This window comes from Miniopterus schreibersii (assembly GCF_964146895.1).
Source record: "Miniopterus schreibersii genome assembly, chromosome: 8".
NCBI classification, from domain to species: Eukaryota; Metazoa; Chordata; class Mammalia; order Chiroptera; family Miniopteridae; genus Miniopterus; species Miniopterus schreibersii.
Window position 1 is genome coordinate 71,163,299 of NC_138109.1, and position 27,460 is coordinate 71,190,758.

At 35.9% G+C, this 27,460-nt stretch overlaps 1 protein-coding gene across 1 annotated transcript in view; it reads right to left on the minus strand.

Moving 5' to 3' along the window:
• Window positions 1–2,047: 2,047 nt before the first annotated feature.
• The window catches only part of TMEM170B (transmembrane protein 170B), a 29,882-nt gene continuing 4,469 nt past the window's right edge, over window positions 2,048–27,460 (minus strand). The window contains exons 2-3 of the mRNA XM_081144780.1: window positions 13,264–13,434; window positions 2,048–2,992 (exon numbers count right to left, since the gene is read on the minus strand). Of these exons, the coding sequence (XP_081000906.1) occupies window positions 2,862–2,992; window positions 13,264–13,434 (302 nt within the window). The 3' untranslated portion in view covers window positions 2,048–2,861. The remainder of the gene's footprint in view (window positions 2,993–13,263; window positions 13,435–27,460) is intronic.

The following is a 27,460-nucleotide window of genomic DNA, read 5'->3' on the forward strand; positions in this document are numbered from 1 at the left end:
TTGGGCATACAGGAGTCTCTTCTTTGGGGAACTGATTTCACTGTCAGCAATATTTTACTACATATTTTTAAAAAAATAAGGATGTGTAAAGTGCAGAGGATTTCCCTGGTCCTTCCTGCATTTATCACTAAGAAAATTTACTGCTAAACCACGTACATATTTTAAGGAGGTGTAACACACATACATCAATTAGGGCTTTTGTCATATCAAAAACAAGGGTCTCCGGCACTATTAAACCAAGAAAAATCTTCCCAAATTAAAAAATCTCAAACATCCTCAAACCCATTTAAAAGATCATTCATCTGAACAAGTTCTCCACTGGAGCATGGGCGTGTTCACTGAGCAGAAGCTTTCCAGTTAGACTCCATTCACACACAGCAGCTTTGTATATACATATATAATGATATATATGTGTGTGCAGATATGTATCATTAAATGTTTCTTGTCTCTGTAGGAAAACCACTAACTTTTAAAAAATCTCAGCATAGAAACAGCTATTAAGACAATTTCATCACTTCACTATTCAACTGTATTTCAAAACATCAAAAAAGTGACAGTTGCACAAAATCCCAATGGAAATAGCTGAAAACAGCAAAGAAACCAAAAATTCCCCCACAAGTTAAAAGTGTACACACACACACACACAAATTCATAACATAAAGCAACTCGATAATGACATTAGGACACTCTACTAACTAATTATTAACCGTCCAATTGCACTTCCATTCTAGAGTAAAAACAGGAGTTTAAATCTCTTTGGTCCACTCGTTCACATATTTATATGTCCAAGTTATTTTCTGGTTGATTTTGGATTCTGAACCATGTGCTCCATATTACCTTTCCACAATAACTTTCTTAAAGCACAACACAGCCATATGCTAACATTTTCATTTGTACATCTTCAATATGTTATTGGTAATTCCTCTCAACGAATAAAAACACTTTAAATTACTGACAGAACAGCCAAAGTAAAGAAAGAACACTGAATTCAAGTCTAACAGAAACGGAGAAATCAAATTAATTTGTGCCTAAATTTAATTCGGAAAACATCAAAAATAAAAAGAACACATGAAAATAATTTCAGGGTTATACATAATTTAAAATCCATTTTAAGATTTACTTCAAAGAGCTCTAAGAATGCATAGGTGCCAGTTGTTGTTCTTATTGTCTTTAATCAAATTTCCAAACCACAGAATTAGAAAATCCCCCAAATTGGCTTCCCTACTGGTGAAAGTACCACCCCCACCAAGTCCTCACTGTTAAGTAGCTGACTTCTGTTTTTTGGTGAAGGAAAGTGGTGTGGGTAACAAAGGTCTGAAATTTGAATGGGACCCAATAGAAACCTGCTTGTTACCCACTCGGGTTATGAAGCAGTGAGGCTGGAGGGTGCAGGTTGTTTTAATGGATTGTCCTTAACTTCACATTCTCCACAATGGCTCTCCTTTGAATAAGAACATTTATAATTGTACGTCGTATACTAAAAAATGTCAGTAAGAGATAATTCAACCAGGTTCTGTTTCCCTTACTTCCTGTACTCTTAAAAACAAGTATATGTTGCCAAAACCTCTTAAAATATTTTATACTAAGGACTTTTTCATTTCTAGTATTATCACATTCTAGCAAACTTAAATAACAGCATAAATCAAGAACTGAACAATTAAATTAATCACTCAAACATATTTCAGTACTGTTTGATACTGAGATGAATTGTCAAATTTTAGAATTTACTAAATTCCCCAATTCTTACTTAGCGAAATTTTGTTACCTCATACCCAAAGTAAGATAGTTTATTAATCTCCCTAGATAACTTACTGTTACTTATCTACAAATGAGGCTTTTTGTTTTCACAGCTTAACTTAGGCCACTCTTTAAATATAGTTAATACTCCAGAATGAAAGATTTCACACTTTGTCAAAAGTCAAGACATATGCACCAAGTGATATCACCCCACTGAAATACAGTTATGAAGATGTTTCCTCTGTGAGATTCATGGCAAAACTTCCTTTAGAGGGGTAAAGAATGCACATGCACTTCAGACTTCTTTTCTAACAAAATTTATAAGAAAAACTTTGAAGTATATTTTTGTGACACACAAACTACAATCAAGGTGTTACCCATTAAGGTTTTAATTCATATCAATGGAACATTTATGTATGAGGGAAACTATTAAAAGTGTTATTTAAGTGGGTGAAAAGGATGCACCCTATAGATCTACTTTGAGTCCTTAAAAGATTTTAGCTAGTTTTCCATTATGTATAAGTTTCCACATAAATTAAATAACAATAATGCCTAAACATATTAAAGCCCTAAATCCCAGAAACGTTCAACATTAAAAATAATTTATCTCCTAGTAAATGAGTCGGTATTCAGCACTCACACAGGATTTAGCATTACAAAACAAAGTCTCACTACATGACCTGAATTCATGTCAAACATGTTCACAGCACTCGTCTCATCTACAACTACACTTGCAATTGTCACATGACCAATTTATAAAAAAAGAAGAGAGTTTGGCACATATATCAATTCTTCAAAATGTCCCTGTAACTTAAACACAACACTGTTAAAAACGATGATTCAACACCAATGCTAACCTGATTGGCAGCTAAACAAGGTGCTTTTTCTTGAAGTTTCTCATAGTGTACTTCGCCTTGCCTGGGATGGAGGCACGTAAGGTGCAGTGCGGTAGTGCAATCACTTGAACACCAGAGGGCAACCTTTCCACACAGCTCAAGGCCTTATGTTCCGACTGGCTCCTTCCAGGATTCTTGTGTAATTTCATTCCCACTTGCGAACAAAGCCATTTTCAGAGAATCTGTACATCCGTTTCCTATGTGAAGTAAGACATTTCCACAGAAACCTCAAAGTGTGGCGAGGATCCTTGAAAAGGAGATGATCAGTGTCAGTACAGTCTGTCCAACGCCCCATACCAGCGCTTCCAAAGGGGCCATGTTCTTCCCTGCTACTCGGTAAATGCCTGCTACTGCTGCACCTGGACGAGAGGAGGGCGAGAAACGGCACGTCCATTCATTTATAGGGCACTGCATGGCTTTACCTTGAGATCTCTTTTCACTTTATCAGAACAGTTAGTCATTGATCATTCTCATTTAATAAATTTTCTATGGAGGAGTTTCCAGGTGATTGTAAAAAGTTACACTTTACTGTATACACCACATTTATCCACTTAACTGAAAAATAGGCTTTTCTATTCAACCACAAAATACATATCTATGCTACATGTTGTATGTTCATAAAAAGTAAGTAATTCATAATCTTTCACCTGGGCATTGAACTGGCCATAATTCATCAGCATTTTATAAACATACAACACAATACATTGATAATTATAAATGGTAATACAAAAACTACACAATTGAATGTAACTTTTAAATGATTCAAGAAAATTTAAATGTTAATCATTTTATTTCTTTCAGTAAAAGTATTAATTTTTAAATGTCATATAAAATATTAGAATATTTGACAATTTTACTTCACAGTCTATCATATAAAATTGCTTATTGAGCTTTTAGTAAAGCATACAATTGTAAGGTTATTTGGATACCACTACGGTGGCATCTAATAAAAATGCAAAATGAACTTGGCATCTGTTTTACCAAAAACTTTTAGATAATGTGCACGTCCAAGAATGAGAGTATCACAGTTACAAGGAGCCTCAGAGCCCATCTGATTCAACACTTCACTTTATTAACACAGCAGATAAAATGATGTTGCATCTAAGTGGCTGATTTTAAAAGCACACTCGGAAATCATAAAGGAAGGAACATTTAAATTAGAAAATGCCATCTCACAGATTGAGATGGCCTTAAAATTACTTTTCTAGAAAAAGCTGTCTACATATCCTAGAATGGTCAAATATATAGAAATAAGAAGAGATAAATTATTTGAAGACACTGAATTTACATTTGACAGTGAAATGTATTCATAACATTTAGCTAAGAATTAATTCTGTAGTTCACTGAAAACCTCCCAAATAAAAATTATTGTATTCCTCTGTAAGAGATATACATGGGAAAAGCAAGCTATTAATCTAAGCCAAGGGCTTTCATATGCATATTTTAAGAAGGAAATTAAATCTATAGTGTACTGACTGCATACTATGTATCTTGATAGGAATTTTATAAATATTACCTTATTTAACTGTCATACTGCCCCTGAGTATTATTACCTAATTTAAAGATTTTAAAAAGGAAGTTGAGGGAGGTTCAATTACTAGCCCAAGGAAATACAATACGTTCAAGAGCTGGAATACCAAAGCAGGTTAGTCTGGCCATCAAGTCCCCAATTATTCTATCATTTCATATTTAGACTAAGTAGAAAAGAGTACAAGGAACTGAGAAAATAATAAAGTAACTGATAATCATTTTAATATTAAATAAAACTCCTAGTGGCACCAACATTTACTCAATCAAGCAACAAGCTTCACTTGTATAATTGGTCATATCCTAGAATTTTAGAGTTAGATGACATTCTTAAAAATTTTAAATATCCCATGCTTTCTCTGTTATCAGATATTATGCTAAAATAAACCCAAGAAAATACTCTGTTTTCTATTTGGATTTACCTAGATTTCCATGACTATCTTTAATTATTAAAACCACAATTTGGTCTCCATATCTCCAGCCCTAAGGTTTCAAAAATGATCCAAGAAATAGAAAATCTAAGCAATTTCTACTAGCTCAGGCTGCCTGGAAAATGGCAAACAAATTTGTCAGTTTAGACATCTCATGCTTATATAAGGTTAAGAGCATGGGTTCTGGAGCTAGACTCATCAATTAAAATCCAAGTCCCACTACTTAGCAGCTGTGTAACACAGCAATCACTTAATCTCTCTGTGCATCACCTCCTCAACTGTAAAATGGGTGGGTGTGAAGATTAAGAGATAATACCTGGAAAGTATTTACAGTGGTGTCTAGTCCTAGTATGTACTCCAAATTGTGGTTAGTAGTTGTGATAAAGTAACTAAAGTTAGTACTTGTGAAACAGTAAATGATAAAAGTATTTCCAAGCAATGATTCACTATTCAATAAACGGTTTTAGAACAATTGGTAGTCATTTGGAAGAAGTAAATTTAGATCTCTACTTCATACCATTCCCCCAAAAAAATTTCAGATGGATTAAAGAACTAAATGTTAAAAACAAAACTATAAATATGAAATTTAAAATATAAGAGACAATGTTTATGATCCTAGGATGTCAGCTTAAGACCACTCACACAAAAAACAGCAAAACCATAGTGGTTTGAATATGAGGCAGACTAGAGAAATACTTGCTGCATTTATAACAAACTAATGATTAGTATCCAGAATACAGACACACAAACACACATATAATAACCAATGCAGCATTTTTTGTAATAGCACATAAAAACAAAAACAAAAAAGCAAAAAACCCAATGTCTGTCAGTCAGTAATGGCTAAACCATACCATGAAACCTATGCAATTTCAAAAGAAAAATATACATCTATATGAATTAACAAAGGAATAACTTAAAACATCATTTATACAACAAATAAGATAAAACATAAAACAATATATATGCTCTGCTAGTACATACATACATATGTATGTGTATGTATGTAAATATACATACATATATGTATGAATGTAATGTAGAAACAAAAATCTGGAGGACACATTACCAACCTGAAAATAGGATTACATTTGACAAAAGCACTAGTTTAGAAGTGCTAGTCAAAAGAGACCCCTGCCTCATCCATAATGTTTTAAGTTTAACATGAAGAAAACAGTTATATACTATAGAGAGAGAAGTTTCCCTTATATACAGTTTTGCTTGCTGTGGTTTCAGCTACCCACGGTCAACTGTGGTCTGAAAATATTAAATGGAAAATTCCAGAAATAAACAATTCATAGGTCCAGCATCTCCAGACTGCAGGTGCTTTCCTCCCAGCAGTCACTTTAGCCTTCTCGGTTATCAGACCCACTGTCACGGTATCATGATATGTATGTCCAAGTGACCTTTATTTTACTTAATTATGGCCCCAAAGCACAATAGTAGTGCTGGAGTAGATCTACTGAATTGCCAAAGAGAAGAGGTAACCTGCTTCCTTTAAATGAAAAGGTTTGTATGCATAGGAAAAAAAACAGTGTATTTTGGGTTGGGTACTACCCTCAGTTTCAGGCATCCACTGGGGGGGGGGGGGGGTGTCTTGTAATGTATCTCCCATAGAAAAGGGGTAAACTAATATATTACTTACATAATTAAAATTAGTTTTTTAAAAATCTAACAATTTCCATACCAACTTGCCTAAATTTCCCTACAATTACAAGAAACTCATTTTAAAGGACAGACTATCTTTTAATCCTATTTTCCAAACAAAAATACTTGTATGCAGTGACAAAGTTCACTAAACTCTTGATTTAAATCAGCAGGGAATAGGTATATTTTAACCCAGGGAGTAAATGCTTGTGGAGAAAGAAAAGTTGTCTTAAAAGTCAAATGTTTTCTATGTGACTAAAAGATATGTGCTTACATTTCTTGTTTTATTCCTTTGAAGTTTCAGGATTGGGGCTTAAATACTCTTGGCTCAAGATGGAGGACCCAAGAAATCAGTTTTGGGACATCTTCCACATGGGTTTAGAATTTAACTGGAGGTCAGGAGCCATGGAAAAGCAGCCTAAGCAACGTGAGAAGGGAACAAGAGAAGCGTTTTAAGGAATAGGAGCGAGCACGAAAAGCATTCTACTCACTGTCAGCTACCCAAGTGAGCTGACTCCTTCAACAGCACGTGACTGTCCCAGGAGGGCTGAATGGAGTTCACCTTGGAAGGCCCTGCTGTTGAAGGAAAAGCAACCCAATCAAAGTACTAAATACCCCCCTTTTCTTTATAAGTTTTCAAGGAACAGAGGACAAGAACATAGCGCCTAGAAGGATGAGGGGAAAAAGGGGAATTAAAAAAATAAAGAAGGAAACCCACTGTAAAACTCCCAAGTTTCCACAATACAGGAACAGTTAACAGTGTTGTACAGAAAATAAAACCAATTGCCGTCTTCCTCCCAGTGGATAATCAGCTGGAAACCCACTTGAAGCTATCACTTCCCTCCAAAAGAAGTGGGTTTATAAGAGTTCCCATTGCTTTTTTGTATTATTTCACACCCCAGCACTAATCAGAAACCTGTTCCAGTGAAACTCTTCATTGGAAAGAACTAAAAGAAAATAATTTTGTGTGCCTATTAAATGATTTTGGGAAAAATGCTATTAAGTATTGAGCAGATACGAAAGAATATTTATAAAAATATACATAGATTTTTAAAAAGCATATTGTAAGTATCCATGATCCAATTGAAGAAAAGACCATTATTACCTCCTCTGACGTTCCCATGGGCACCTCCCAATCATGTCCCATTCCCTCCCTGGATTTTGTCGTCATTCCTTTGCTTTTCTTCAGTTTTACCACCTGCTTATCTTAATAAGAATATATATCATTTAGTTTATTCAATAAATGAATTTGATATACATTGATACTCTATTCTAGAATTTGGGGCTCAATACAGATGTCTGAAGTTCCCATGTTGTTGTATGTAGCTCTAATTTACACGTTTTCACTGTTGTACAGAACTCCAAGTGTGAATATGCCACAACTTACTTATCTACCCTACTGCCTATGACACTGTTTCTAATCCCTAACAATGGCGAACGCCGCTTCTGTGAACATCCTCGCATGACACCTGGGCACACACGTGCAGTCACAAGTTTCTCTATAATACATGGGTAAAGGCAGAACTGCCCAGTCCTATGGTAGGGGCATTTTCAACTTTACTAGAAAATGCCAAATTGTTTTCCAAAGTATTTGTACCAATTTATATTCCAGTTAAAAATCCGTATCCTTATCTTTTGTTTTTTAAATTTTTGTCAATCTGGTGGGTGAGAGGTGTTACCTCTGGTATTCATTTGCATTTTTCTGATAATGTGACTGAAATTTTTTTCACACTAATGGCCATTAAGGTTTCTAAATCTATGAAATGCTTGCCAAATCTTTTGTCCATTTTTCAATTGGACTGTCTTTTCCTTAATTCATAGGGTTTTAAAAACACATAGTTTGGATATTAATCTTACACATTTATATAGTTTGTATAGTTAGATCAGGGGTTTGGCAAGCTATACTCACTTGCAGGTCAAATCTGGCCCACCACCTGTGTTTGTACAGCATAGAAGCTAAGGATGATTCTTACATTTTTAAACAGCTGAAAAATACCAAAAGGAATACTACTTCATGATAAATAAAAATTATATAAAATTCAAATTTTAGCATCCATAAATAATGTTTTATTGGCACACAGCCATACTCATTTTTGATACTGAGCTATCTTTGCATACCTAGGATAACATGCATAAGGTTAGTGACCCTGTGCTTTTCTGTTCTTGTGTAGTCTTCATCTTGTTTAGCAACAAGACTACTTTGGCCTTGGTAAATAAGCTGTGCCCCCGGCTTTTACTCTTTCCATTTTCTGCAATAATTTGGGTAAAATAGGAACTAACTGTTTCTCGGAAATTTGGTAGATGCCTGTAAACCCATTTGGGCCTGGAGTTCTGTGGGGAGGAGTCTTTAATACTTCAATTGTTTAAAAATACTTATTATCCCACTAATATTTTCTATTTCTTCTTATGCTAATTTTGATATTTTATATTTAGGAATATATGGATGTTACAAAACTATGCCATTTTAATAATTCTTTATCCTATCTTTATTATTGGATCTATAGCTATTCTTCTATTTTGTTTTATATTTTACTTTTCTGCCTTAAATCATTTATAATTAGATTGCTAGTAATCTATCCATCTTATTAACTTCACAAAGAATCAGTGTTTCTGCTTTGTAATCTTCCGTAAACGTGAAAGAATCAAGATCCATGAACAGCTATGTTAACTCTGAAAAAGGAGAGAAATGAGAGGAACCTGGCACTATCAGATATTAAGAAATATAGGAGAGGGACTGGGGAGGGGGAAGGGGCGGGGTGGAATGGGTCATTGGGGAGAAAAAGGGACATCTGTAATATTTTAAACAAAAATTAAATTAAATAGAAAGAAAGAGAGAAAGAGAGAAAGAGAGAAAGGGAGGGAGGGAGGGAGGAAGGAAGGGAGGGAGGGAGGAAGGGAGGAAGGGAGGAAGGGAGGAAGGGAGGAAGGGAGGAAGGGAGGAAGGGAGGAAGGGAGGAAGAAAGGAAGAAAGGAAGAAAGGAAGGAAGAAAGGAAGAAAGGAAGAAAGGAAGAAAGGAAGAAATATAGGCACACCTCAGGGATATTGTGGGTTTGGCTCCAGGCTCACATCACAAACACTGGCAGTCCCTTTCATATCCTTTGCAAGCCATCAAAGTACATAATAACTAATTTGAATTTTCCCCCCTTTGCCATAGTCCTAATATTAACTCCTTCTTTTCCAACCCACTGCCACTCTAGTTCAGATCCAACCTCAAGTTCAAATTACAGTCACTGACCCTTAATTCCTCTTCCTTCCCTTTCTGCAACAGAGCAAGTATGGCAATAATGCAAGTCATAACCTTTTTGCTGGTGGAGGGTTTGCCTTCAACTTGTAAAATAATGCAACATTTGTGAAGCACAGTAAAATGAAGCACAGTAAGACGAGGTCTGCCTGTACTACAAAACCATGGGGATAAAAAACGTGGCCTTGCTGCAAGAACAGATAAAAAGACTACCAAATCAGAATAGAGTTCAGAGATGTATCTATTCACTATTAGAACATAATATACAAAAAAGGTGATGCTACAAATCAATGAGGAAATGTATATTTCAGTGGCTGGAGTGGTAAAAACTGGCTTCTTCTATGGGAAGAAAAAAAGGCACCTGGAATCCTATCTAATACCAAACATAAAGGTAGACTTTAGACCAGGGGGCAAATTATGACCTGAATGCCAGATGCCTGTTTTTGTATATAAAGTTTAATTTAAAAAAGCCATGCCTACTCATTTACATATGTCTATGACTGCTTTTCCCTACAATGGCAAAACTGAATAGTTGTAACAGAGACATCTGGCCTGCAAAGTTTAAAATATTTACTATCTGGCCCTTTTAGAAAATGTTAGCTGACCCCTGCTCTAGATGAAGCCCTTAAAATAAAAGGTAAAACTGTAATGTAAACAGAAGACAATATATCATAAAATCTTTTGACCTTGGAATGGGGAAAAATTATTAAATAAAACTCTAAATTATAAACCATAAAATAAAAAAATCTTTAAGCTGATTATGAAGAAATTAAGGATTTCTGCCCAATAAATAACATCATGGATGAAGGTAACTGGTAAGAGACTGAGAAGTTATTTGCAGAATCCCAAACCAACAAGAGGTCAATTTCTCCAGCACATGAGAACACCTGTAAGGAGGATAAAAGAACCCCAAAAGAAAAGCAAGCACTGAATTTAAAGAAGCAACTTGCAGAAAAGGAAATATAAATATATAATAAGCATAGAGAGAGATGTTCTAATTCATTTAGTAATCAGAGAAATGCAAATTAAACCAACAATGAGGTGTCACTTTATACCTTGCTAAAATTAGGCAGCTATGTGTATAATGCCAACTATGGCATTACATAGAAACCCAGTTTTTCCCAATTCTGGTATTAACTATCTGTATTAACTAAAATGAAAAAAAATCACTCTATCCTGGAAATAAAATCTAAGAAGTGGCGTAATATCAGAGACGTATCTATCTTCAGTCAGTATCTTGTTCCACATAGATATCCAAGACCGATTCCTGCACTGAATATAAAGCTATGAGTGCTCTGACACTCATAAATACACTAAGAAAACGGAGTTAAATATTCACATTGGCTAGTTTCCTTAATTCAAATGCTTGCAGGTCAGAAAATTAGCCAGAATAAATCTAAGTGTTTTCTTACTAACCTGGATATAAACTTTTTACTTGAAAATGTCAGACTTATATTTTCAAGAATTTTAAAATATAACATTGCCGTTTCCAAAATCACTGGCTTATTTTATTCTTGACTGAATTGAAAGTAGGTAATATATGTCTAGATATCAATGAGACACATGGAAGTAGAATGACATTTCTTTAAATTTTTAAAACATCTATGCCAATAAATACACATATACCATGACTTCTGAACAAGCTGTTCCTTCTTTCTCCTCTGTTCACTGTTCCAGGATTACCACAGTGGCCCACATCAGCAACAGTGGCAGTCCCTTTCATGCCTCTTTGTTAGCCATCAAACTATACAATAACTAATTTGGATTTTTTCCCCTTTGCCGCAGTGCTAACATTAACTTCTTTTCCAACCCACTGCCACTCTAATTCAGATCCAACCTCAAGTTCGAGTTACAGTCATTGCCTCTTAATTCCTCTTCCTTCCCTTTCTTTCCTCCTTTCTCCGCTCTTCCTCCCTCACTACATCCATCCATCCAGCCAGCCAGCCACTATTTTTGAGTATCTATTATGTTCCAGGTAGTGTTTTATTTTGGGGATATATCAGTGATAAAGACAGAGAAGGTCCCTGTCTTTCAGAGTTTTCTCTTGGTTCCTCACATATATTCTATATTTAGCTATAAAACACATTTTCCCTTGAACTGCTTTGCACCTTGCCAACTCCGCTCAAAAGTATGTTTGTTTTGCACACCGTGCAGTACTTTCCCTCTGGCCTTCCAAGGCCCTCTAGGCTCTGGCGCCATTCCACTTTTCCAGCTGAATCTCCTTCACTATGCACGTCCTATGTTCAGCTAAACCTGTGCACTTCTTTTAAGCCTTATCTATGGCAAAGTGGATGAGGTATCAGATGATAAAGTTACAGGGGGAATAAATACATCAACAACAAAAGCAAAACCAAAAACCTAATACAACACACACAAAAACAAATAGTAAATGAAGAAAGGAAAAAACAGGCTACTCACCACTTCCCACAACTATTTTACAATTATCTCATCAGTTCCCCAGGAAACACCCAGAGACATGGAAATGGGGCTTTCCTCTCAGGGCAAGGTGTGTCAATCACTCCGGAAAAAGGTGCGTGTGGGACACAAAAGGGGAGGCCTTAGAGCTACAGAAGAAAAGTACCTCCCGTCCTCATATCTCTGGGGCTAAGGACCAACTAGGAAGGAGGAAGTCCTTTCTGGAGAGTCTCCAAACAGATCCAGTGGGAGCAGTGAGCTGCCCCAGACATTTGGAAGTAGGGCAGAAGCAAAGGGAAACATAAGCCTCTATTACTCAGTGGCAATGACAATCAACAGCAGCAGAGAGAAGCAGCCCATTTCTGGCACGACCACATTAAGGAAGCAGCTGTGGCACCCTCTAGTCAGAACAAGATGCATCGAAGTTCTGGTTCAACTAGCAGAGCAGAAATCAGAACTAACTCTTTGAACCCCAGGCTAGAGTTGGAGTCTAAGGACAGTGTTATGAGGACAGGGCCAGTCCTGACAGGTGTGTCTCCGCTGGTTGGAGCATAGTCCCATACACCGAAAGGTCGCGGGTTTGATTCCTGGTCAGGGAACATATCGAGGTTGCCGGTTCAATTCCCTAGTTGAGGTACACACAGGAGGCAACACATCAATCTTTCTCTCTCACATTGATGTTTTCTGTCTCTCTCTCTCTCCCTCTCCCTTCCTCTGTCTAAAAAAAAAAAATCAATAAAAACATATCCTCAGGTAAGGATTTAAAAAAAGAAAGAGGAGAGGAGCAGAGAGAATGAACCTGAGGCCATGCATGAAATACAAGAGCAGCACAGTAGAAAACTTGCAAATAGTTAGAGGACACTCTAAAGTAGCTAATTTCCAGTAGGACAGGGAGATTTGTGCCATAATTTATGTATAAGAAAGAAGAGCAATTTTATTTTGTAGTTACAGGAGGATGACATCAAGGACCTAAGGGATATATTTTCATTCTTTTTTAAGAACAACCATTCTTTTTTAAGAATCACCATCATATTTGTGTTCCTACCTTTCCCCCTTATGAGATAGTGAGCTCCTTTAAAGCAGAAACTACATCCACTGTAAGATAAATTTTCCCAGGAATGGCTTTACCCCTTGCCAAATTTTGTAAGTTTTTGCATTTCCCACAAAATATGAGTCTTCACATAGTAGAAGTACAAAAACGATTTCAATGAATAAATGAACTGATCTTTACCTTCTAGGAGGAGTGCAATTCGTGCTGAAAAATATTCTACATGAAAGATTACATGTTACAGTAGCAATAAGAATAACGTTACCAAAACCGTAAGTACATATAAAATTATATTCTTAAACAAAACAAAATCAACTTACTAGTGATCAATGCTCCAGTCACAGAAGCCAGAAACCCGACGCTGACGGCGATGATGGAGATTACTCTTCCCTGCCTATGTCTCTGCAGCATCACGAACATCAGCACTCCCGCAGCACCGTGGACAAACAGAGAGGAGAAGAGAGCCCAGAGAAAGATCCAATACCACATCTCTGAAAGGAAAAGCTGTGTTAATCATCCTGTGGAAAAACAGCCTAGAAAATTCAATTGACAAATTGTGAGTGAGTCCCCATGGTTTGGGGAAGGGTAAATGAGGTGTAACAGATATAAACAGATATAAAATGCCTAGCACAGTACCTGATAGGTAGCAGTACTAACTACATTTTAACAATTACCATCATTGCTAGTGCCTGATGGGAAAATAATTCCCTCCATGACTTCAGAAGGTTAAGGCTACACGATAATTTCCTCCAAACGTCTCCATTATGTAGCCATAATACATCAATTTGTCTAAGATATCCCTAATATATTTTCAAATCTCCTGAAGTGAATTATAAGTTAATTTATTGCTGTTTGATATGTAAATTTCTATTTTCTACACTAAATACCAGTGTTGACATTTAAAATCCTACTCCTTAATTCAAATCATTCCAGAAATTAGTCAATGAGCTTATCTTTTAAAATTTTAAGAATTTGAAGCACTTCCCATCTTGGCTCTCAACTTTATATATACTACTGAGCAGTCAGAACTTTTTATTAAGAATTCTTTGCCTGCAGTTGTTTTAATAGTCCTTACCCAAAGTTCCTCAAGCTCCAATATGCCTCAATGTATCTTCAGTGAGCTACTATTCATTGAAGTTGAGTTTATATAGAGTTAATGAGCATACCTTGCATTGGGTCTCTCTAGCAGTCATTCCCTTTCTTTCTGACAACCAGTCAATCCCTATAGCTCCCATACATATTGCTGGGCCCTCGCACTGGCTCCATTTTCTTGACCATGGTTGTGGTCAGGTATATCAGAGCAGGCCATTGAGCCCAGCCACACCAGTCACCCCTCCCCCTAGGAATTCTGTACTGGGACCAACTGAGCACCTCAGTCTTTGGGTGGCTGAAGCAGAAGGGCTCAGGATTTGTAAAGAGCCATTTCATCGCGATGTGACAAAAGTCACCATACACAATGAAAGAAAAATAGATCCACCAAAGACAAGAGACAACCAAGTCCCATTTTTAGTGATTTCTAAGGCCCTGCCACATTACCATCCTTAGATTCAATCCCAGTTTCCTTGTAATAAAATCCCTCTTTTTATTTAAACTAGTTCAGATAAGGTTTCTGTTACCTATAATTAAAAGAGCTGACTCTAAAATATTTAGATGTCACCTTGAGACTCGTCCTTGGTATACAAACGTTCTATAATACAAAATACCTCATTTGCTATTTGTGCTAATACTCACTCATTGAGTATAAAAGGTAAGTCAATACAAGTCAGAAAATGAAACAAAAATAAATGAATTAAAACTTATTTATTCAAACATCATTAGAGTACAGTTGTGCACAGTTGATGAGTATGTAAAATGATGCAGCCGCTATGGAAAACCATGTGGTGTTTCCTCAAAAAAAAAATAATAGAACTACCTATATGATGCAGCTATTCCACTTCTGGGTATATAGCCAAAAGAATTGATAGCAGGATGGTGAAGGGATAATTTGCACACCATGTTCACAGCAGCATTACTCACAAGAGCCAAGAGGTGGAAGTAACCCAAGTATCCACAGACGGATGAATCAATAAACAAAATGTGGTCTATACACAGAATGGAATATTATTCAGCTTTAAAAAGGAAGCAATTCTGTCAGATGCTCCAACATGGATGCACCTTGAGGACTTCTTGCTAAATAAAATAAGCCAGTCACAAGGACAAATACTGTTTGATTCCACTTATATGAAGTATCTAAAGTAGTAAAACTCACAGGAACAGAAAACAGAACAGTGGTTGCCAAGGGACTGGGGAAGAGGGGAAAGGGGAACTGTTTAATGGGTAGGGTTTTAGTTCTGCAAGACAAGAACAACGTGGAGACATGGTGCACGACAAATATGAACATACTACTGAACTACACTCTTAAAAATGGATCATAAATTTTGCATTATATTTTTGCCACACTTTAAAAAATTAAATAAGTAAAATTTTTAAAACATATGGGTAGAAATTTAAAAGATAATTGTCTTAAGTCAAGACCATAAATGACTAGGCATTTAAAAACAAAACAAACAAAAACCTCTCTTGAGAAAGGAAGGAGGTGTGGTTATAAAATGATAACACCAGGGATTTCTGTGGCAATAAAACTGTTCGGTATTTTGACTGTGATGGTGGGTACATACAAGGCTGATAAAACTGTATATAACTAAATACACACACACACACACACAAACAAGTACAAGTACACAATGCTGGTGAAGTGTGCAGGTTGGTGGAATGCATTGATGTTAATATCCTGGTTCTAATATGATACTGTGCTTTTCCAAGATGTTCCCCATTGGGTAAAGTGGGTAAAGAGCACATGGGTTCTCTCTGAATCATTCCTTACAACTGCATGTAAATCTACAATTATCTCAAAATAAAAAGTTAAATTTAAAAAGAAAAAGGAAGGGAGGTCCCAAATTCTTAAGAACTGATCCTCAGAATGGACTCGGATCATTCGAAATCATTTCACAGGAGACATCTGTTATATTTTCCAATATACATTAGAGTGCCAAGCATGCTGTTCAACAGCACGAGAGAGATGCTGGTGATTAGGGAAACAGACACAGCTTGCTTTTTAAAAGGTTTTCTCCCTTCCAGTTTTCTGGGAAACAGTGCTTTCATGCTATCACTCCCAAACCAATGGCTTCAACTCATAATTAATTAAAGACAAAAAGGCTTAACTTGCTCAGAAGATAAAAATTATATTTAAAAATTTATATTTATATTTTATAAATTTATATTTATAAATATAAATATTAAATTTATATTTACATTTTTCCAAAGTGAACCTAATAAAGTAAAAATATAAGGGAGTAATAAAATGCAATGGGAAGTGCTCTAAGACAAGGAAAGGCTCTGCAACAGAAAACGTAATCCTAATAAGTCAACAATCTGCCTTGTATCCTAAGACCATTTCTGGTAACTTATCAGATCTACCCCCCAAAAGCACTTTTCTTTGTTTTCCTTGTAACACAAGTAGAATACAAAATTTCTTGACTATATTTAATACCATGAATGCAGGATTATTTGACACTACAAGTAATATTCTCCGCCTACTGACTATATAGCTATTGATCTCAACAATAAATTTACCTAATAATAAGGAAAAGTAAAGTTTAAATGTAATGTTTTATAAAACCCCAAGATATTAAAGAATTATATGACTAAAAAGGAAATATTAAATGGTCCTCTAATGACCAGGCTAGGATTATCTCTTAAGGAGTCTAACTACAAAGTACTTAAACTCAACTTTACTTTTATGTTTCTTTCTCTTTAAAAAAAGAGTAATGCTATTTATCATGGAAAAAAATTAAACTCCACTGAAAATATCTGCAACTAATTTAGGTTTCATGTTACTACTATTATTTTGATTGCCTGAGTGATTAACACAACCCTGTCAATGAGCAGGACCTCTGAAGATCTTGATCTACTCTGGGTAAACAAGCCTTAGTGTCTAAGGTCCTACTCACAACTGGCAAACCCAGGAAACCTACTGGGTTAGTTCAGATGAAGAGAACTGCAGATCCTAAGAGGAGAGCAAAAGAGATGCCCAAAAGCCAAAGGAAGAACAGGCACTAAGAGGACAGGAGTTAAAAATCATCTCTTCTTTAACTGTCTAGGTCCTGCAGCTAACTTGAATACTCACAGTCCCACAGTTTTTCCTTTCCATCTACACTTCATCTAATCCAAGCTTCTAGCAATTGAGCAACAGTGAAAAAAGGAAGCCAGAGGGAAACTTTGCTAATGCTAAGCAAACATAAAACAAAAATTTTTAAAGTACAATGCACAAAACAGAAACTTTGAAGCATGCCATCCATACAATCGCTTTAATTCAGTGCAAGATATATCCCTTCTTCCTGGGCACCTCTTATGAAGCCCTTTGGTTACTCTTCCCTACTCAAGGCTGTCTATAATCTTCAACTTAAACCAGTTTTGCCTGGATTTTTGCAGTGTGTTTGTTTATTTTTTAATGGGATAAGAGGCAGGAGAGTTGTGATTTGTTTCAGCCTCCAAACAATACTAGAAATAGCCCTGCTAAAAATCTGCATCTCATCAGCCACGGTTGCCAAGTCACTCAGAAATTATATTCTGTGCTTTTGATTTTAATCGTTGGAAAAATTTATTATGAGAAATGAACTTCTCTAGATGTCTAGAATATACTAACTGGGTAAAAACAAGTCAAAGAATGGTACATATTGTTTGATCCTATTTGTTTTAAAAATTATATTTATATATTTACATAAAATGTATAAACAAACAAAAGACTTGACAATGGCTATCTTTTAAAAATAAGAGGACATAAATGATACTGTGTATATGCTTTATTATTTGCTTATTTTTTAATAAACTGCAATACTTTATTTATTTATTTTTTAAATATATCTTTATTGATTTCAGAGAGAGGAAAGGAGAGGGAGAGAGAGAGATAGAAACATCTATGATGAGAGAGTCATTGATCGGCTGCAGCCCGAAACCCGGGCATGTGCCCTGACCAGGAATCGAACCCTGATCGCCTGGATCCTAGGTCGATGCTTAACCGCTGAGCCACGCCTGGCCAGGCATAAACTGCAATACTTTAAAAAAAATTTATTGCAAATTATACTGTCTTTAAAAAATAGGTTTTTGCCTGGCCGGCGTGGCTCATGGTTGAGCATTGACCCATGAACCAGGAGATCACGGTTCCATTCCCTGTTGGGGCACATGCCCAGGTTTTGGGCTTGATCTCCAGTAGGGGTGTGCAGGAGGGAGCCAATCAATGACTCTCTCATCAGTGATGTTTGTACCTCTCTCTACCTCTCCTTTCCTCTCTCTAAAATCAATAGAAACATATTTTAGAAAAATAGGTTTTCATTCTATAACTCATCAAACCCAAAGGTTCTCAACCTAGGTAGCTCCTAAGAATTACCCATAGAGCAACTAAAACTCTCTGGAAGTAGGACTTAAACTACTATATTTTTTATCAAATCTACCAAATAATCATGACAAGCAATAGAGACAGAAATCACTATTCTAGGCTAAAGGTTCATAGCAGTATTTATTAAAAAATCTAAAAGTCTTAAAAACAAGGAAACCTATCTCATTAAAAAAACACTAGATTTTTAATCCTCTATAAAGTATCTAACCCTTTAATATCATTAGCAAGTAGATACTAAAAACATACTATATATTCATCATACTCTAAGCCTCAAGCTGAAAATACCATACCAGTAAGATGGAGGCTGTTCATAATTTTCCACCTTCTTTATAGAAACGGTGCACATTATATGTTTAAATAATTTGTGCTCAAATTAGGCTATCTCAATATCTGAAACTTTTTTCATTCTAACAAATCTAAGGTGTGAACTTGCTCTCCTCAGTTTCAAACAGCAGTGTTTTCTCAATTTGGGGATATATCCCACAGAGGGGGCTTATTTCACTCTCAGGAAGATGATGTGTTTATATCTGAAAAAGTCCCCAGATCAGAGGTCAGCCTCAGATATGACCCATGAGCTATATCTGGTCCACTCTCTGTCTCTGTGAGCTACAAATGGTTTTCACATTTTGAAATAATTGAAAAAAATTTAAAAAACAGCATTTCATAAAATTATACAAAATTCAAATTTAATTGTTCATAAAGTTTTACTAGCACATAGACATGCTCATTCACATTGTCTATGGCTGTTTTCATGCCACAATGGCAGAGCTGAGCAGTTGTGACAAAGACCATACAGCCAGCAATACCAAAAATATTTACTGCAATTACTATATTGGGTATGTTGAATACTAGCCCTTTACAGAAAAAGTTGCTGATTCCTGGTGTAGATGATTTTGATATATGTCCCAGGGGCTGCATTGTCCCACACCCCATTGAAAATTACTGTCCCGGTTATTTCATATATTATAAAGAGCTGACACTTTTGGTGTTTAATTAATGATACCTCAATGGCATATATTCTAATACTCCAGGTTCTTCAGAGCACAGTATGCAACTGGTACTATGGGATACATAGTTCTAAGAAAGGGGGCAGAATGTCAAGGAAGATCGCAAGACAATACATTGCTACACCCGAATTTAAAAAAATAAACAGGATTAACCTAACTATAAATATATTGGAGATAGAATGAGGGTGAGAAATGGAGAGGGGCACTCTAAGCCAATGGTTCTCAGCCTCAGTAGTAGGTTAGAGTGACTTGGGAGAGCCTAGAAGAAATACCACCCCCAGAAATTCTGATTTAGTTGAGCATCAGAAGTTTTTAAAAGTTCCCCGGTGACTCTCATGCACAGCCAAGAACAAGAAACAACTCTAAGATATAATGATCAAATCACGGAACTACGTACAATAGAGAATATGAAAATGCAAAAACTGAGGCTGCCCTCCCCTAATGGCTTAAGTCTTTTGCTTTGAGTAAGAGCAGGTGCCAAGAAGCAGGCAAGGTTATCAGATACAAGGTACAGTGCGGCTACCGTGGTTCTGAAAGGCAAAAATACTGACAGTTCAATTCTACTGTCAGACCCTAATACACAGAGCTTGCCAAAGACTAAAACTGGACAAGGACAGCAAAGAAATTCTCCTGCCCCTACCATGATCCTAGCACTAAGTAACAAACAACAGAAGTCTCCCACTGGGAGAGGGAAGTGCATGGACAGGCAACCCTACAGCGGTAGAGATGGCTAAAACCTGACATACAGCACTAACACTAAGAATAACCCTGCAGCGCTTACTCCCTACCCTAAGGACAAGGCAGCAACACCAATTACTAGAGAATTTGAAGGCTGTGGTACATTGAAGGTAGCCATAACAGTCCTGGCCAGGTGGCTCAGCTGGTTAGAGCACTGACCCATACATCAAAAGGGTTGCAGGCTCAATTCCCAGGGAGGGCACATACTTAAGTTGCAGGTTTAATCCCTGGGTTGGGGCGCATATGGGAGAAAATCATTGATGCTTCTGTCTCTTCCTTCCTCTCTCTAAATTCAGTAAGCATATCAACGGGTGAGGATTAAAAAAAAATTATGAGACACACTCAAAAACGGGAAAAATAATCCGCTGTTAAGAAACAAAGTAATCAACAAAACCAGACCCAGAGATGACCCAGATTTTAGAACAACCAGACAAGGACTATAAAATAACTATAATTAACAATGTTAAAGACTCTCATGAAAAAGGTAGACAGCTCACAGGAACGATGAGAAATTTCAGCAGAGAGATGGAAACTCCAAGAAAAAATCAAATAGAAATGCTAGAAATTAAAAAACAAACATACAAAAAATACAACAAAAAATATGATCTCAGAGGTGAAGAATTCTTTTAATGGGCTCACCTGTAGACTTGACACAGCTAAGCAAAGAATCAGTGAACTTAAAGACGAACCGATTGAAATTATTTACACTGAAATGTAACTGGGGAAGGAAAAGGAGAAACCATCTAAGGGCTATGGGACAATTTCAAATGGTTTAACATACATGTAACTGGAGTCCCCGAAGGAGAAGAAAGAGGGAATGGAAATATATATATGTATATATGTGTATATATATATATATGAAGAGAGTGGCTGAACAGTTTTTTTAAATAACTAAAGATATCAAACCCTAAATCTAAGACTTTTCAAAGAATCCCAAGCAAGATAAAGACCTCCCAAAAGAACAAAAAAACTCAATAAAACAAAAGTAAACTATGCACACACACCTAGATATATCACAGTGAAATTACTGAAAACCAAAGACAAAGAAAAAATACTGACGGTAGCTGGAGGGGAAAAGATGTACAGTAAAACTTTAATATAATGAACTAATTTGGGTGAGGAGATAAAGCTGAAAGTCCATTTATAATAAAGTAGGTTTCCAAATGCGTATGTTAAAAAATGAACAAATTAGTTAGTTTACCTGTTTTACTTATGTGAACATGTTTTTGTGTAATTAAAGTTAAGTATGTATGAAAAGTTTAATTTCACAGAAAAGTTTTCAGTAGTTCTAAATTTACACTGACTAGGTCTAGTGAATGCGTGCATTCACCCACCAGTCACTGTGAGTAAACAAATGCACAAGGCTGGAGCAAGGCTTAGAGCATGTGGCAGGTTAAAACTGCTGCAGAAAGTCACCCTATGAGATAACAGAACCAATTATCGAGCAAGATGCGATACAGTGTGATCGGGTACTAATCATTTGCAAACACTGTTTATAAGCGGTGACTCTTCAATGTAAATACGTAGACTATATTTGTAGATATGTAATATTTATGTTAGCAAAATTACTACAGTATTTTTTCCAACATATGGTCTCTTTGCTAAAATTTGTTAAAAATAACAGTGAATTAATAACAAAAAATAACCTGTTAATTATAAACAAATCTTGGTTAAAAGCATTTTAAAATTAACAAGGTGTTAATTTTTTACATATGACATATTGACCAAAAATTTTGTCTGTTAAATCTGAAGCCCGTTAAATCAGGGTCAACAAAATTGAGGGTTTACTGTATTAGACACAGAGGAACAAAGATAAAGTGTACAGCAAGCTTCTCATCAGAAATTATCAAACCAGAAGACAACAGAGTCACATTTTTAAAAAAGACTGAAAGGGGAAAAAACTATAAAGCCAGAAATCTATATTAAAGAGACTACCTCTCAAAACTGAAGGTGAAATGAAGACCTTTTTTTTTAGAAAGAAAAAAGCTGGGAGAATTAACTGCCAACAGACCTGTGCTACAAGACACATAAAAGGAAGCTCTTCAGAGAGAAGAGGTATAATACTACATGAAATCCTAACTCTACACAAAGAATGAATAACAATGAAAGTAAACATAAAAGACATGCTTTCTTATTTTTAATTACTCCAACAATTTAATCAGATTTAAAAATAAGTTGCTGTCTTTGTACATGAAACCTCATTTAGCATAGAAGTTATAGCTGTTTTAGATATTTAAGTGGTCTGCTTCTGCTTCCTAGAAAAGAGCAAAAACACTAGATTTTAAATTTATTTGTGACACCTTCAAGAGCTGCTTTAACATACTGCCTCTCTTAAAGCTTATGGCAATACTGTTTATTATCCACTTAAACTAAATTACCCTTTCTCTACCTAATTATGGAATTTCAAACTATAGATTACAGTACTCATCATGGAATAGTAAAATTGTTAGAAAAACAGGCTTTTACTTTAAAACAACCAAATATCAATTGCTTTAAAGAAACTGTTAAGCTATTTAAAATAGTTCAAAAACTGCTCTATATTTCAGCCACAGCATTATCCTCCTGAAGGATGCCATTCAGTTTGTTCGTCCTCATAACTGATTAGTTACTACTCAGTTACAAAAGAACAGGGCTTATAGTCAGAATCTGAATCTATTATAAAATTATAAGAGATTATGCAGTAGTTTCAATTGTTATTACTTGTATGCCCTCAAGCATCTTAAGTTATCCCAGTAAACAACACATTTGTTTGATTCAGTCACTGACCTTATCTCGGCGAATGATCTCATGATACAATATTTCTAAAAGATATTTACGCTGAATACTGAAAAATGAACTTTTTATATCAATGAACAGAATTTATATTCCTAAATATAACATATTCCTAAAATTAAATCTACAAAAGAGACCAAATGAATGGCAGATCAGAAAATAAAAGCACAACCAGAAAAACTGTTAAGCAAGTATCTCACAAGCACCGTCAAGACAGTCACACCACAGGCATTATTGACAGTAACCCTGAGGGAGCAGTTTATACCACACTGGGATTAAAAAAACAAACCATAATTTCAGAAGTGGAAGGGATCTCATAGATACTGAATCCAGTTTCCTAAACCAGATTTTAAGAAGGCCTACTTCTAAGAGTTATTAAATGGCATTCAGACAACAAAGATTTTCTAGGTCCTAAACCAAAACCTAATTAGCATATTAAAGACCTGAAGAAGTCCCCATTTTTTAAAAAAAGTTTTTTAATTTTAAAGATTAAAGAAACAAGTTTATATGCAAATATAAATGTTTTTCTTAACGCAGTAAAATCTCTATAAACTTTTTCTCAACTCATTAAAATTTCTAAATCGGCTTTCAATATGAAAATTGTTGGCATTAGATTATATTATGGATGACCCTGGAAATAGATGGCTTGTCTGAAGCACAAAAGCTAATTAGTAACATTCAAGGATAAAATTCAGGTTCTTGACTTGTGAACTCAAGGATCCTAGTGCTTACTTAGACTCTTTATTTTCATACAGAAATCTGGCAGAATCCAAATTATAGTAGGGGTGAAAATTCCAATAACTGCTCATTATGTAAGTATTTACATAAACAGTGTTAATGCTCAATTCTCCCATATACTTCAGATTTAATATAAACTGCTGAGAATTTTTAAAATATTGTTATTTTATAAGAATTATTCTCCATGGCTAATACTTCATATAAATAAAACATTTTTAAAAGATATGTGATCCTAATGTTAAAGACCAGTCACTTAAAAAAAAGTCACTTAAAAAAACTGGTCATAGCATCTTCTTGGAATATAAGTGAATCATTTACATTAAAATTTTAACAAGTTTTTAGCTATACTAAATACTCCATATTAATGTGCATTATATATCTTACATAGCTACAAATTGATCCCAAAAAACTTAATTTTTCAAAATCAGGTGTCCCCAATCCTTGAACCCTCAATAACAAAATCACCTGAAGAGCTATTTTAAAAGGTGGTTTCCTAGCCTCTGTTCTCAAAGATCCTAATTCCACAGATAGGAGCTGAGGCCCTGGATCTGTACCATTAACCAGCCCCAGGTGATTCCATTATGTAGCAAAGTCTAGAAATCCTGTCGGATTAAGGTAAGTCATGGTAGGGAATGGGATGGTAAGGGATGGGAGGGGGGAGAATTTTATAATGAAAATCCAGTTTCATTACCGATGAAAACATTTTAGCTGGACATAGATATTCAAGTAATACTTTTAAACTTAATCAAGTCCTGATGGTATTCCTGGATCATCCTACAAGCAAAGCAGTTCATCTCTCCTTTCTCTCCACCATCCCACAAACAGGTTCTTTCTCCACTCTCTACCTCTTCTGTTGCCTTCAAAATCCTGCTACCTGGTTCTCCTTGAACTCAACAGGCCACAAAAATATTGCTTAACCAGATGGCTAGTCAATGTCTTTAGACCATGAGCTCCTTATGGACAATGATTGATACTTTCCTTTGTTTATCTGTATTTATCATAGACTGATACGTGACTCATGACCAAGAAATATCCAACAAAATTAACACTTGAAAATGTGAGACATCGCTTTTTAGTATAATTCTTCAATGTATGAAGATGGTTTTTGTCTTTTCTAGGCACCGGTTTCTCTCACAGATACTTCATCCCCTCATCCACTGTGTTACATCTAGTCTTCCCTTTCAGGGCCATACTCCCTTCCCAAAACTACCTTCAAGGCTGTGGCAGCCAGGCTCTAGGAGGGCCCCAATGATTCTTATCTACTATTCACATCCTGGTACAGTGCCCTGAACAACACACCAGAGTTGGTCTGTGTGACCAGTAGAGTACAGCAGAAGTGATGGGAATCACTTCCAAGGTCAGATCATGAGAGACCCTGTGACTTGTGTTTTGGCTTCTCTCTGACTACTCACTATGGTGGAGGAAGCCATGTTATGAGCAGTCCCTGGAGAGGACTCACGCCTCTTACCAACAGTCACATGAAAGTGCCTGGAAGCCCGCCAACCCTCCAGCCCAGTCAAGTCTGTGGAGACTGCAGTCCAGGCTGACAGCTTGACCGTTACCATAAGACACTGAGCCAGAACCAGCAATACCATCCCAGGTTCCTGAACATCAAAAACTGTGAGAAAATGTATGTGTCTTAAGTTGCTAAATTCAGGGGCAAGTTGTTACTCAGCAATAAATAACTAATACAAAGAATTGTAAATTCATACTCACTAGAACACAAGCTTCTTGAAAACAGTCATGACGTGTTATTTGTTGTAGCTCTGACAGCAGCATGTCCACTGCAGTTACTCAACTGCTTGCTGAATTGGATTGACTGATAATTTTTCAAGTCCTGGATTACATATTCTGTAAGTAGATGCAAGATACTGTCTATGACAGCTTCTTTATTTTTAAAAGTGGAGTCAGTAATGATCCTTTACCTCAGGGGCTTATGAGGATCAAAGAAAATAAGATGTAACAGTCTCAGAACAATGCCCACCACACTAAAAAGTGTTAAATGTGGTTAACTACTAAAAGTAAAATTTCTAAAAGAGGAAATGTATCACTCTCTTTGCTTGGTATTGAAATCCTGAAAATGAATTTTTTAATGTAAGAATTATTTACAAGCCATGTCAGGATTATTAGAAAACTGATTTACCTTCAAATATTGAGATAGCATATCAAAAAAAAGAAGATATTGGATATGTTAATAAGGTAGTGTTAATTGACCTAGCAATCTATAGCCCTCAAAACTATTTTCATTTGTCCCAGTGTTACTATAATAAGCACAGAACATGCTCCTAGATTATATTCCAAGATTTGTATTATAAATAAGAACACAAGCAACTGAATCCAAGTAAAAGTTTGGTTCTTCCTATTTGCATGAAGTTTCCTGAAAAGTCTCCTTCTATTCCAAAGCTTCACCTACTCAGTTAAAGCCACTAGAACTTGATAGTCTAATGAGAACTCTCTCAAACATGCTGCTACCACCACTGTTCACGCTATGATTTTTATTGTTAAAATATTTAGTCATTAAAAATACATAATTACCCCATCACACCTGGACAAAGATAAATCTATATCTGTTAACGATTAGTTAACTTAAAATGTCAAAATTACCCAGAGTTATTGTCAAGACTTATCCAGAAACTGCTTTATATTTAAAATATGCCATCTGGACCTTAGACTTGGTATTGCCAGAGGATACGAATGTATGATGAGTCAAAGATAATGAAATGGGAATTTTAAAAAGCTGAAGATAAAAATTCTAAGTTTTGAAAAATTACAGTATCTTCATTCTCAATAAGATACACAGCCTTCCAAAAAGTAAACTCCTACAAAGTACAAATCACACCAGCACTTATTTATTGGCTTTGTACCACAAAAGAATACAGGATTTTTTCACATGTATTTCAGGAATAGTAAATGTTAGGGTCCAGCACAGTACTGAAAAGCAGTACCTGTCTTTAAGGCTACATTTGTAAAACATAAATACTATAAGGGGGAATTTGAAATAACTCATCTACATAAACTCACTTCCAATAACAGAGCACTTAGGAAGAGGAATTTAACTTGACCTTAAACTAGAATCTAGGAGCAAAGTAACACCAAGAGAAGCAGACCTGCTTGAGAGCATCGCTAAAGGAAGGTATGAACAATCCCAAATACCTAGAGGAGATACCAACTATTTTTCCCCTTCGTCTTTTTTTTTTGCTGACAATATGTATGCATACCGTAAAAATAAAAAAGCACATATACATCTTTTTGTTAACCTTCACCTGAAGATATTTTTTCCATTGATTTTTAGAGAGAGTAGGAGGAAGAAAGGGAGAAGGAGTGAGAGAGAGAAACATCAATGTGAGAGAGACACATCAATTGGTTGCCTCCTCGTACTCACCCCGAGGGAGCCAGGGATTGAACCTGCAACTCAAGGGCCCTTGACCAGGAACTGAATCCACAACCCTTCAGTGCATGCGCTAACCACTGAGCAACATCAACCAGGGCAAGCACATATACACTTAATATAGACACACACACATATGCACATACACAGAGATGGTTGACCCTCCTGCCAGTTTGAATTCCCAGCCTCCCAATGCTTATTACCAATAGAAAGAGGGAAACACCTGCCCCCACATTTGCTGCTGTCACTGTGAGAGCGGATGAGCTTAAAGCTAGCCTTTGCCTTTTTTTCCCAGGGACCAATTATCCCTTTCCCAACACCAGCCTGGATCTGTGTTTATCCAGGGGTTTAGGCATCCTGCCTATTTCTAAGTAAAAACTTCTTCTCTAAACCAAATTTGGGTCAGAACACAAAGTTGGGAAAATAAAGGTAAAGCAAAA